Source organism: Oryza brachyantha, chromosome 3 (genome assembly GCF_000231095.2).
Source record: "Oryza brachyantha chromosome 3, ObraRS2, whole genome shotgun sequence".
Classification (NCBI taxonomy): domain Eukaryota; kingdom Viridiplantae; phylum Streptophyta; class Magnoliopsida; order Poales; family Poaceae; genus Oryza; species Oryza brachyantha.
Genome location: NC_023165.2, coordinates 21,281,302 through 21,295,037, shown reverse-complemented (window position 1 = coordinate 21,295,037; position 13,736 = coordinate 21,281,302). Strand labels below are relative to the sequence as shown.

At 39.0% G+C, this 13,736-nt stretch overlaps 1 protein-coding gene across 1 annotated transcript; it reads left to right on the top strand.

The window, feature by feature from the left end:
* The first annotated feature begins 6,341 nt into the window (after positions 1–6,341).
* On the top strand, positions 6,342–7,043 carry LOC102703019 (auxin-responsive protein SAUR71-like). Its single transcript, XM_006650313.2, has one exon. The coding sequence runs from the start codon at positions 6,342–6,344 to the stop codon at positions 6,696–6,698; it is 357 nt and encodes a 118-aa protein (XP_006650376.1). The 3' UTR covers positions 6,699–7,043.
* The last annotated feature ends 6,693 nt before the right edge of the window (positions 7,044–13,736 follow it).

Here is a 13,736-nt window from a genome sequence, read left to right as displayed (position 1 = left end):
AAAATATTATTTTTAGAAAAATCATATTAATCTATTTTAATTTTTTATAACTAAAAATTAATTAATTATGTTTTAATTTATTAATATTTTTTCTACGTCGGATAAAATAACTAAGGCTCAACCCGGCCTGAGTAGATAGTGGGCGCGTTCGAGAGGAGAGGTTGGAGTTCGAATTAATGGCGTACGCAAAACGAGAAACACTATTAGCATATGATTAATTAAGTATTACTTATTATAAGCTATAAAAATGGATTAATCTATTTTTTAAAACTTTTTTAAGTAAAAGACGTACCGTTTTACAGTTTGGGAAGCGGGCGCGCAGAAAAGTAGTAGGTATTATATTGGACACGCTCTCTCGAACGCGCCCAGTGCTTGTCGATGGATGATGCATCATCCACCTGGATTCCTTCAAATTTCGATGCCTTGCACCTGGATTACTGGATTTCTGTTCCTATTGCTGGATTCCTTCAATTTTAGTTGCATCAATCGGTATATCGGTTTTGACTAACCACGCACAACGTGGTAAACGATTCGTAGAATTTTCGTCCAAACTTGTTTGCGAATACAGGAACAGTTGCAACCGGGCAAGGCCCTACTGGCGTGCTTAGGAATACGTACTTTTCAGTACGTTTTCGCACCCCCCCGGAGTCCCAAACAACCTCTGACTCTGAGCTAGACACCAAGCATCGTCACGCGTTCGTACTGCAATTTGTTCTTCGACCATCCCTTAGTACTGTAGCCAACAAGACGTCACAAGATGGTGTTGACTTTTTTTTATATCTATGTTTGATCATTTATATTATTAGAAAAAAATATAATTATTTATTATTTATTATAATTTAATTTATTAGCGTATGATTTTAAGTATGACTTATGATTTTATATATTTAGATTAAAATTTTAAATAATATAAACGATCAAGTATACATCATTAAAATTTTAAATAATATAAACGATCAAGTATACATCAAAAATCAGTTGCATCAAATAAAAAACGGAACGAAAACAGTCAACAGCTCGAATTTGGAGTTTGGACCAGTCCAGCCGTGGGGGCGCCACCCCCACCAACTGCCAGGTTGCGGGAGATCGACTACGACACAGGAAAGGAAGAACCGCCTGCGTGTGCGATTGGTCAACTCGGAAATGGTCGGCACGAGCTACGGTCAAAAACGCAAGGAAATGGACACGAGAGAGAGAAGGATCGGCATGCTAGCTAGCATAGGAATTTTTGGAATTTTTAATTTATTTATTAAATAATTTACTAATTTAATTTTGTATTTCAAAAAAATCACAAAACTAACCTCCTTCCGCCCTCCCAGAGGGCGGCATGAGTTTAGTTTTGTAATTTTTTAAAATACAAAATTAAATTTATAAATTATTTAATAAATAAAATTCAAAATTCAAAAAAATTGCTAGCATAGCAGGTGCCAAAGTCGACATTTCTATATTCTTACCTGGCTGGACCCGATGCATCACATAACAATGGAAACAGTTAGCGTACGATCTTTTTCGTAAAATCTGTGTATGACGCGGATGGAAGGAAGGAGCGCATGCGATCTATTTCGGCGTGGACGTGGACGAAACTATGCACGGCGTATTACTCGGACTGTCATCGTACACGAATTATACGAAAACTTTTTTTAGGTATAGCATCTCTCCATAACAATCACTAAATCAATCACAACAGTCACACGAAGAGGGAAGAATTAACCGTAAACACCTGACAGCATCATTCGTTCATCACACACGCACTACAACAAGAATGTCTCCGATTGACATTTTTCTACGATTTAAATGCCTCCTATAATACGATAAATGAAGAGGCGTTTTATAAAAATAACTTTATGTACTCTTGTGACATGCATTTTACTAGAGGCATTTTTTTTATGTCTGTAATGTACAGTAGAGGCGTTTTTATTTTATGGCTGATCCCCTTGCAATGAACACAACCTAAAGTACGTAGCCGATGGCATTGTAGAAGTTGCGACACCACGTCATCAGGTTTAGGTCATATTTACGCATTTTGTATACCGGCATCAGGTTTAGGTTGCTGAGGCCCATGAAAAGGAGAAATAGGTTTTCTAAATCCACTTTTTTCTCTTTTTTTGGGGGGCGGGGGGGATGGGATTAGGATGGTTTTTTAAGTAGTAGATATATTAATACATAGTGCCTGTTAATTTTTAACGTAAAGTTTGAATATTTATCTTGTTTAAAGAAATTATGTAAGTACCATTTATTAAAAGAAAAACAGGGGGCATATAAATCAAAAGATTAATTTGCAGTGTTTATTTCGTTTTGCGAAAAGATTATGGTGTTGAAGGAATGAATAGTATTGTACGGTTTAGAATACGAAATAAAAATACATGAACGGGCCTACACGGACAACAAACCAACAATGTTGCTATTTGGTGGTCATAGTTTCTAATTAACTACTTTCTCCATCCCAAAATAAATTCAGTTTTCAGTTTTTCGATACTATGTTTGACTCTTCATCGTATTTGAATTTTTTTACGATTAATATTTATATTATTACTAGATGATAAAATATGAATAGTACTTCATACGTGCCTATTTTTTTAAGTTTTTCTATAATTTTTTTAAATACAACGAATGGTCAAATATTAAATACAGAAATTAAAAAATAAAGTTTTTATGGGACGGAGATAATATATGGAAGTGTCCACCTGCACTGTTTCACAGACCTGTGTAATGCGATGCTTAGTCTAAATTAATAATTCGGAACTCTATTTTAGCAGATTTTTAAATATAATTTTAGTACTATCTCCTATTACGAGCGTTGACTTTTTTTTCACATACAGACCATTCGATCTTATTCTAAAGAAATATGTAAAACATATCGGTTATGTTTTTAATAATAAATCAAGACACAACAAAATAAATCATAATTATATAAGTTTTTTAATAAGATGAGTGGTAAAATCAACATTTTCATATAGTAAAAACCGGAGGGAGTAGCTTATTCCTCAATTAAATATGTTCGCTTCAGGGTGTTAATATTGTGGTTAAAATGAATTTAGTTTTAATAACTTTCCAAAATGTTTTCATTTATTAGTATAGTCTCGATGTGAATTTCATAGGTATTTTAATCATATTAAATGACATGACGCATAGGCAGAAACGGTGAGTGGCATAAAATTTATGACGAGAGTGGTGGGTTGAGTTTTACGGGGATAAAACTTGGTATATATAGTTATCTAGACTATAAAATTAATTAGAGTAATTTGTTTTATCTCCACAAATTTAATCAACTCTTAAAATCATAGAACCCTTAAAACAAGGATGCAAATCTCGTTGACCGCAACCCACTGGGTAATTAAACACGCACGAAGGTACGTGACATTTTTTATGTGCGGGCACACGTAGGCTCTACGCAAAAGGGGCACACACGCACACACTGTTATTATGGTCGGCCATCACAGGCATGCACACGTACGGCACATTGAATCTTTTGTGAAAAACTACTTTGAAAAGGCCAATAATGCAGCGGCATGCCGGCCACATTGCATGTATACATGGGCCGACCCACTTTGTGAAGACCTTATTTGTTTGACGCTTAATTCTGCTGTTGCTTCGTACTGTACTTGCCTACCATATATTTCTACAAGTGTGTGTGTGTGTCGAGGATTCATGCATGCATCTTTCCACCTGAGTGCCGGATCCGGACCCGGCGATACGATGCAGTTCAATTTTGACCCTGTTTACAATTTGAATTATTGTAAACCATTCAAAAAAAATCCCTCAGAATCTAACCCTTGTCCTGCACGTACGTAGAGATGGACCTCGAAATTTCACGGTTTTCGATCTATTCTCGTCAAAAAAAAATAAATCATGTGTGCATCGATCCTGAATATATCAACATACATAGCGAACATTGTCATTGGTAGATGCATGACGGATCGAGTTCGTAGAAGTCCATCACATAGTTGAAGTGTTGAACGGCCTTGCAACTGACAAAGTGCTGCGGGGTTAACTACAACCGATCAATCAAGTGACGAAGTACTGAGTGTCCAGACTAAGGTTGTGTCCTCCCAGCCAATTTATTCTTAGTTTTTCGGCTTTTCCGTGTCGATAATTATCAAATGTTGTGAATTTTAAAAACATCTATACAGAAGTTGATCATCTTGTATTTGTAAAATATGTTTTCAAACTTTAATATGAATTAATTAATTGTATTGTTTATATTATTAAATAAATATCAAAAAATAAAAAATCATCACCAGATTCTTCGTCTAGTCAAAAATATTTATCGCTTACAACAAAATTTAGTCAACTTCTAAAATTCTGACCATCGATTATTTCTTAAATGCTTAGTTTAAATACAACACAAATGATATACATAGATTCTCCTCGAAAGTTGCCACCGTCGTAATATCATAAACATAGGCCACGTTCGTTTGTGGCTTATATATCTGACACGAAAAACATATTAATAGATTAGTACATAGTTAATTAATTATTAGTTATAAAAAATAGATTAATATGATTTTCTTAAAAAAACTTTTCTATAGAAAGTTTTTGCCAAAAACACACCGTATTTTGGAAAGCGTGCACGCGAAAAACAAGGTAATCTATGTTAGTAAGAGCAAGTTCAATAGTATAGTCAACTACTAGCTAAATTCATCTGTAACCAAATCATACGATAGTTTCCTACAAAGCTTGTACTACCTATCTAATACTTGGTCCCATCTATCATACACATATATATCTTGAAGCCCGTGCTGCAGCTGGCTACAAATCTGTAGTTCGCTGCTCTTTTCTCTCCTCTCTTATCTCTTTAAAATATGTTTATATCTGACTTATCGCCTGCTATTGCACTGCTCTAAGAGAGGGGAGAAGAGTATGGCCCTATTAGGTTTTATAGATTTATCTTAACATAAAATCGTTTATTATAATTTTATAAATTTAACTAAATCACTTCGTAAACACGAATGCACGTTTTTTGGCCGGATGGACTAATGCAGCTCAAGGGCACCTCCAATATAGGATGCTGATTGAGGTGCTTAACAACATAATTAAGCTAGGCACTATACCTAAGCAACATGATTAAGCTAAGCACTATACTTAAGCTTTTAAGTATAGTGCTTAGCTTAATTATGTTGGTAAGCACTCACTGAGCACTCTGTGGAGGTTCCCGCTCCGGGCCGACTGATCGATCGCCATGTGAGGCCGTGATTTGGCAACGTACTACAGTACTAGCTACGGAGGTAGATCGTTGGCACGATCACCTGTCGCCCATGCACTCCTGGTCTGCGTGTGCGTGCGTCGTTGCTTCTATTCTTGCTTTCTTTCAACCAAACAAGGCCCAATCGAGGTAAAGGAGCACGGCCACGGTATGGCCGCCGGTTGTAGTGTGTGTTGCACGACGGACAGCCACGTACGTAACACCACGCTGATCTGACGACCTAGCATGGGGTGCTACAGTGGACTCGATCTCGCCGCGCGCCGGTGATCGATCGACACGTCGGATCGGGCAACTGTCGACTCGGCAGTGGACTGGCCGTTTGTGCGCGCCGTCCGTTCGTTCGGCGTCAGGTGTCTTCCTTCTCTATCGACCTGCTGCATGAGCTATAGAGAGGGAAATTAACAATTTGCCACTCTTATAAGTACAATTGATTTAGGTGTCTGTGATATGTAGATCCGAACCCATATATCATAGACACATGAGAGTGGCAAAAAATAAAGATCACCGATAAGAATGGCATTTGAGTGGCAAAGATGCCCCGCTATAGGGACTACCGTGGAGTGGAGTAGCTCTCTGTATTGTACGTCCGTCCGTCCTGAGAACGTACAGTATAAAAAGCTCATTTAGTCGTTTGCTTTCTCTAAAGGTTAGACTGCGCCACTGGAAATTATTGCTAGTTTTTAATTTGTTGATTACTGGCACCTGTTCTTGACAATTTTGCCGCCTGGTGGAGTGGCATGCTAGCTGCTGCTCATTATTGCACATTTGTGGCACGCGGTCGTGCACGAGTCAGCACTAAAAAAAAAATTTGTAAAGCAAGAGACGACGGAAATTTCTCGCGACCGGGGCGCCAGAAAAGAAAAGAAAAAAAAGGAAAGGAAATCGAGGAGAGGAGGAGAAAGAGAAAGGGTGGGCGCGGACCACGTACCGCCAGTCCCACTTCTACCCCTCCCTCCCTCCCGCCTCCTCTCGTGCCGCGACCACCCCGGGCCCACCTGCCACGTCATCGACCAACCACCACTCCCGATATAAACCGGCGACCCCAACCGCTCGCTCGCTCTCTCCTGGACGCAGCTGCAGCAGAGCTCGATCTGATCGGTGATCGCCTCAGCGCAATTAGCTCAGGTGTGTGTGCGCGATGAGGCAGCTGATCCGGCGGGTGTCCCGCGTCGGCGACTCCTCCCTCTCGTCGCCGCCGCCGGCGCCGGGAAAGCGGCGGGGAGAAGGGAAGAAGAAGGAGGCGGCGGCGGTGCCGCCGGAGGGGCACGTGCCGGTGGACGTCGTCGGGGAGGAGGAGGAGGATGCCGGGGCGCCCGAGCGGTTCCTGGTGCGGGCCGAGCTGCTGGGGCGTCCGGCGCTGGCCGAGCTGCTGGGGCGCGCGGCCCAGGAGTACGGCTACGACCACCGCGGCCCGCTCCGCATCCCGTGCTCCCCCGCCGCCTTCCGCCGCGCGCTCGCGTCCTCCCTCGCCGGCGACCACGACGACGACGGCTAGCCCGATCGACGACGAGCCATCATCCAACCAAGCCGGTTTCACTACGTACGTACGTACGCGCGCGCGAGAGGCCTCTCAGCATTAGGCAGACGATTGGTTAGCACAGCCACTGCATGCGCCGCTGCCTTCTCTGCGTGTGCATAAACCCGCTTGGAAGTTGGAAGAGACGAAGGTGAATGGTAGTAGTGAGTTTTCTTTTATTTTCTCTGATCATCTGTGTAGTGTAGTAGCTGAAACGGCTGGTTGCTAGGCCCTAGCTAGAAATGGTTGTATTCTACTAGTACTAATCATATACATCTTGTGCACTTCCATTAGCTGGTTAATTAACTGGACACTCCTCTCTGACTCACGATGCGAATGGTTATGATACGGATCAACCTCAATCTTTTTAGGTGACTTCATGAATCTGCATACGAATTAGTAGGATCAACCTAAGCCGAGTTTATTATGTAAATAGGTTATCCAAGAATAACTAAATTGATCAACTATTATATAATACTCCCTTCTTCCATAAATATTTTATACCATTGACTTTTTATACACGTTTGACTATTCGTCTTATTAATTATTTTTATATCATTTCACTTATTACTAAATATACTTTTATGCATATATAGCTTTATATATTTGACAAAAATTTTAAATAAGATAAATAGTTAAATATTTATAAAAATGTCAACGACGTCAAATATTTAGTAACGAATACATTACTAATAAAAAAAAGTTAGCGGGGCACACGGAGACATTCAATAAACATGAAAAAAACACATTAATAAACAGCTCGATCAACGAGACGAACAAAATTGCAGGTGCCAGGCGGCGACTGGCAAGACAAAATATAGGCCTGAGGTGTCGTTGCGGTGGATATTGGAACCCATACCCATATCCATTCTAAAGATATTAGTCATACTCAAACTAAATCGGCACTACCTAACAGGGACGTGGCTAAGTTGTGCTACCTGGGGTCATCGGACCCTGAGTAGAATTATAATATTTAGTTATTTTAATCTATATTAATCATATTATTAGTTAAAAATAAGAATACTATATGTGTTATGACATGTATAGCACCCCTGGTAATTTTTATTCTGGGTTCGCCACTGGCTATAATGGATTTGAAATGACTCTAGAATTTAAATGGGCCAAATGGTTCGAACCTTAATAAACTAGGATCATGGATCCTTGTGGCTGTCGTATCCATTTTGCCCACTTTATTCATACTCATTTAGTACTTATGTTCACACTATAAAAAATATCGAATTTGACTAAAATTTGGTGTGATGGTTTATTATGTAGAAGAATAACTTTATACAAAATTTGATCCATTTATACATGTGAAACCCATATGTATATCTTTTCTTACTATTTGGGTTACTTAGGCCATGTTCTTTTAAAGGGTGGTAAGTTAACTTATTCCGGCACGGAAAACGTAGTAATAGATTAGTACACGATTAATTAATTATTATAAAATATAAAATATACTAATATGATTTTTTAAATAATTTTTCTATGGAAAATGTTTGCAAAATATACACCATTTAACAGTTCGGAAAACGATGAAGATTAGTTAACTTATCGTGACAGCTGAACACGGCTTGGATAGCAGTGGCGAATCCAGAACAAAAATTACCACAGGTCCTATACATGTCATAGCACATATAATATTCTTATTTTTAACTAATAATATGATTAATATAGACTAAAATAACTAAATATTATAATTCTACTCGGGACCGGTGACCCCGAATAGCACAACGTAGGCACACCCCTGATTGTAGCATATTATGGATAAATTTAAGTGGATAAACGGGTTGAATCTAACTATTACCATCATGATCTATGACCCTATCTATGCATCGGTAGTTTCCTAGTAACGTATTTGAATATATAATTGATGAAGAGATCAAGAAGCAGACCACTGCTATATCCGTCTTAAAATATAAGTATTTTTAGGTTCTTTAGTAGGATTAAGGTTGAGAAAAAAGATTATATTACTCTTTAGTAATAAGAAATAGACTGTACTGGGTGAGAGGGGAGGTTGGGTAATATAGAATAAATCTTATTAAAAGTGACTAATATGATAAGTAGGACTGTAAATATTGCAAGAAATACTTATATTTTGGAATAAGATTTAAATGCTAGAAGATGTTATATTTTATATTTTAGGACAGAGTTACTGTATAGAAGCAAAAAATTGGAGGTCGAAAACATCTTTTTGATCTGAGAAACTTAAGCTATATATACTCTCGATGTGATGCCTGTTTAATTACCTTTCTCTGGGTGGATAATGTGCATTGACGCAGTAGTCACAGTAGAGGCAGTAGCTCTGGCGTGTCCAAAGATCAAATCGACTCCTCCAGTGGTGAAAAAGGTAAGGAGCCAATTGGTCTCTGCCTCGCGGACAATTACATACACACGCACGCTCCAAGTCGCCACTTTGCTTCATTGCAGCCGGGTCCTAGCTGGCCATGAGTGCAATTATGGATCTTGTGTGTAATTAACTTTCTGAACCGTAGCTTTCAGCCGAACTATTTTTGATCAGGTTTTGCCTCTTTTTTCTGATCTTGTTGGCTAATAATGTGTGTTAAATTATTACTCTAGCGTGGAATCATGGATGCAATGCGATCCGTTCTTTTCCGGAGAAAAGAGGCGATGGCACCATCATCGAACATTATGGTCTCGCGAGTGCACGGAAGAAGGGGTGATCCTTTGGTTTATTTAGAGGAAAAAATCAAACGACATATTTATAAATAAAAATGTTATATGTATATTGTTAATAATTTAAAAGTTAAGACTGAAAAATAAACCATGATAAAAAAATACTTAAAATTTACTCTAAATTTAAGGTTAAAAATTTAAATTTTAACTTATAAGCAAAGGCAAAAGCTAAAATTTGAGGCTAAAAAGCAACCACTCGATCCTCGATTGGCCCCAATCACAAAAGCCGTAATTAAAATCATACGAGACACTCATTATGTATCGTGTCAAAACAACCATCTCCAATAAACAAATTGCAAACTGCTAATATAAAAAAAACAAAACCTCATGCTCATCAATATTACACCTGAAGTGAGCTGTTAGTTTTGTTAGATAATTCAATTCAATCATAAACAATGATTACGAATTTAAACCCTAATCAGTATATGATCACCGATTAATTTAAATGCGGAAAACTAAATAAACCTGCAGATGAAGCCATCTGATTCCCTTCTTTTCTTTTCTTCAATTCCGTCTTCTTTCCTTCGTCTCCGGCAAGATTAGGTCGCCGGTGATCTGATTTGAATATCTGACCTTCGGGTCTCCAACGGCACTGTCCTGGAATCGCCGCACGAAACCCTTCTAGCGCTTCTATGATCGGGAGAGCTTGATTTCGAATTTCTGGTTTAGAGAATAAGCGACACGAGCGTCCCCGTGGGCTCCTCTTCTTTTATATAGCACTGGTGGGCCTCGGGGGCTTTTCCTAATCCGATTCTGACCCGTAACCACCGATCGCAGTTACGGCCCATGAGAGTTACGAATTTCAGAGTTAGAGATGGATTACGGATAGGATTACGGTGGTTATATCATTTCCTAAATATCGGCTAACCGATAAATCAACCAACATTCTCCCCTTGATTTAGAGGTTAATTACGAGTTCATCATACAATACAGCTTCCTAAAGCAATGTGTCACAACAACATTTCGCATCATTGAGACGACAAGACTTATAGTTCACAATATCATACGAATAAACCCTTGATTAATTAAGCGGGTGTTGATTGAACTTAATTGCCCCGGTTTCCAGGATCTTTATTCAAGATCATTACACAATCCCATGTTGGCCACATGTTCTTTGAACAAGTTGGGAGGTAAGCCTTTAGTTAACGGATCCGCAAGCATTGATTTAGTGTTTATGTATTTAATTTTGATTGTTTGATCCTGTACTCTATCTTTCACAACATGGTATTTAATGTCAATGTGTTTGGCAGCTTCACTTGACTTCTTGTTACTTGTATAGAAAACTACGGCCTCATTGTCGCAGTATATAGTCAGTGGTCTTTCAATGCTGTCAACCACTTGTAATCCCGGGATAAAATTTTTAAGCCATACAGCCTGCCCCGTTGCGTGATAACATGCCACAAATTCTGCCTGCATTGTTGACGATGCAGTCAGTGTTTGTTTAGTACTTTTCCATGAAATGGCTCCCCCCGCAAGAGTGAATATATACCCAGAAGTAGATTTCTTGGTATCTAAACACCCTGCGAAGTCAGCATCCGAATAGCCTAAAACTTCAAGCTTATCAGATTTTCTGTATGTGAGCATGTAATGTTTAGTTCCTTGCAAATAACGCAATACTTTCTTTACTGCCTTCCAGTGGTCCATACCTGGTTTAGACAGATATCTGCCAAGCATCCCGGTTACAAACGCCAAGTCTGGTCGCGTACAAACTTGAGCATACATTAAGCTTCCGACAGCTAAAGCATATGGTACCTTAGTCATTTCTTTTTCTTCCAATTCATTTCTCGGACTTTGGAATGAACCAAACTTGTCCCCTTTCATAATTGGAGCAGGTGATGTCGAGCATTTGCTCATATTATATCAATCCAATACTCTGGAAATATATGATTTCTGTGATAAACCTAGCACCCCTTTGGACCTGTCTCGGTGAATCTCAATATCCAAAACGTATGACGCATCACCGAGATCTTTCATATCAAATTTCGATGACAAAAATTTCTTGGTTTCTCGCAGCAGATTCTTGTCACTGCTTGCTAATAAAATGTCATCTACATAGAGTACTAGTATAATGAATTTCCCACCTTTAATTTTGGTATAAATGCAGTTGTCCACCTTATTTTTCTTAAATCCGAATTTCTTGATAATTTCATCGAACTTAAGGTTCCATTGCCTTGACGCCTGTTTAAGTCCATATATGGATTTCTTAAGTTCGCATCCATATGGCTCTTTCCTTCCACAACAAAACCTTCCAGTTGAGCCATGTAAACTTTTTCATTTAAGTCGCCATTTAGAAATGTTGTTTTCACATCCATTTGATGGAGTTCTAAATCATAATGTGCCACTAGCGCCATGACAATTCTGAATGAGTCTTTCTTAGAGACAGGAGAGAATGTTTCATTGTAATCAATTCCTTCTCTCTGCGAAAAACCCTTCGCCACAAGCCTTGCTTTGAATCGTTCGATATTTCCTTTGGAGTCCAATTTAGTTTTATAGACCCATTTGCAGCCTACTGTTTTTACTCCTTTAGGAATTTCTACTAGATCCCACACTTTATTTTGGCTCATTGATTTGAGTTCATCTTCCATGGCTTGAACCCACTTGGATGAATTTTTACTGCTTATGGCTTCTTTAAATGAGGTGGGGTCGTCTACCTTCCCAATATCTTCACCCATGTAAATTTCATAATAATCAGGGATGACAGATCTCCTGTTCCGTTGTGATCGTCTTAATTCTTGATTTTCATTATTGACCACAGACGGTTCAGGATCAGGTTGCGGAATTTCTTCTTCATTATGTATCATAGGACTCTGTTGAGGCTCATTATTTTCATGGGTTTCAATATTTTCCTCAGCAGTAGCCGTAGCGCCAACTGTGGGAACTACAGTTTGTGGTACATTATGAAAAATAGGGACATTATTCTCTTGGATTTCTGGAGGAGAAGAAACACTCACCCGAATTTCCTCAAGATTAATTTCCCTTTCCTGTGAGCTCCCCATTTCATAATTTTCCAAGAAGACAGCGTGTCTGGTTTCTACAAATTTAGTGACACGGTCTGGACAGTAAAATCAATATCCCTTAGAATGTGACGGGTAACCGATAAAATGACAGCTCACAGTCTTGGGGTCTAGTTTCTTTAATTGGGGGTTGAATAATTTCGCTTCTGCACGGCAGCCCCACACTTTCAAATAATTTAATGTCGGTTTTCTTCCGGTCCACAGTTCATACGGAGTTTTCGGCACGGACTTGCTTGGAACTCTGTTTAGTATGTGTGCAGCCGTCTTTAATGCCTCAATCCATAATTTATTTGATAAGTTGGAGTGACTAAGCATGCTCCGCACCATCTCCATGAGTGTGCGGTTGTGTCTTTTTGCCACTCCATTTTGTTGAGGCTCCCCAGGCATGGAATATTGTGCAATAATCCCATGAATCTGAAGATATTGAGCAAATGGACCAGGACTTTGCCCAAATGGAGCATGTTTCCCATAGTACTCACTACCACGGTCTGATCTCACTATTTTAATTTTCGTGTTGTGCTGGTTTTCAACATCTGCTTTGAATATTTTAAATTTTTCGAGAGATTCAGAACGATCGCTTATGGGGTAAATATATCCATAACGGGAGTAATCATCCGTAAATGTAATGAATGAATCAAAACCATCTACAGATGTCACTGGGAACGGTCCACAAATATCAGTGTGAATTATTTCTAGTGGACTCGTGCTCCTAGTGGCTCCTTTCTTAATTGATTTAGCAAATTTTCCTTTAACGCAATCTATGCAATGATCAGCGTCAAAAAAATCTAAGGGGAGTAATAATTCTTCTTTAATGAGACGTTCGATTCTCCCCCTAGAAATGTGGCCTAAGCGACAGTGCCACAATTTTGATGAAGTCTCATTTTTATCATTGCAGGCATTTATGACATTCATCACAGTATGATCCAAAGAGAGCAAGTAAAGTTTGTCTCGCACGAAGGCAAGACCAATTACTTTATTTAGATGCTTAATGTAACAAGTTCTCTTGGAAAAATAACAGTCATATCCTGACTCTGCTAGGACTCTAACTGAAATAAGATTTCTTTTAACGGAAGGAGCAACTAAGACATTATTAAGTATTAAATTGTAGCCACTGGGAAGCTTGAGTGTGAGGTCTCCAACAGCCTCCACTTCAATCTCCGCTCCATCAGCTACTCTTAGGATGTGCTCCCCTTTCTTAGTGTCTGGACGCCATTCAATCCCTGTAATGAATTAGTGACGTGCACGGTGGCACCTGAGTCAACCCGCCAAGAATTCCGGGAAAACTCAACATATAGGGATTCGTTAA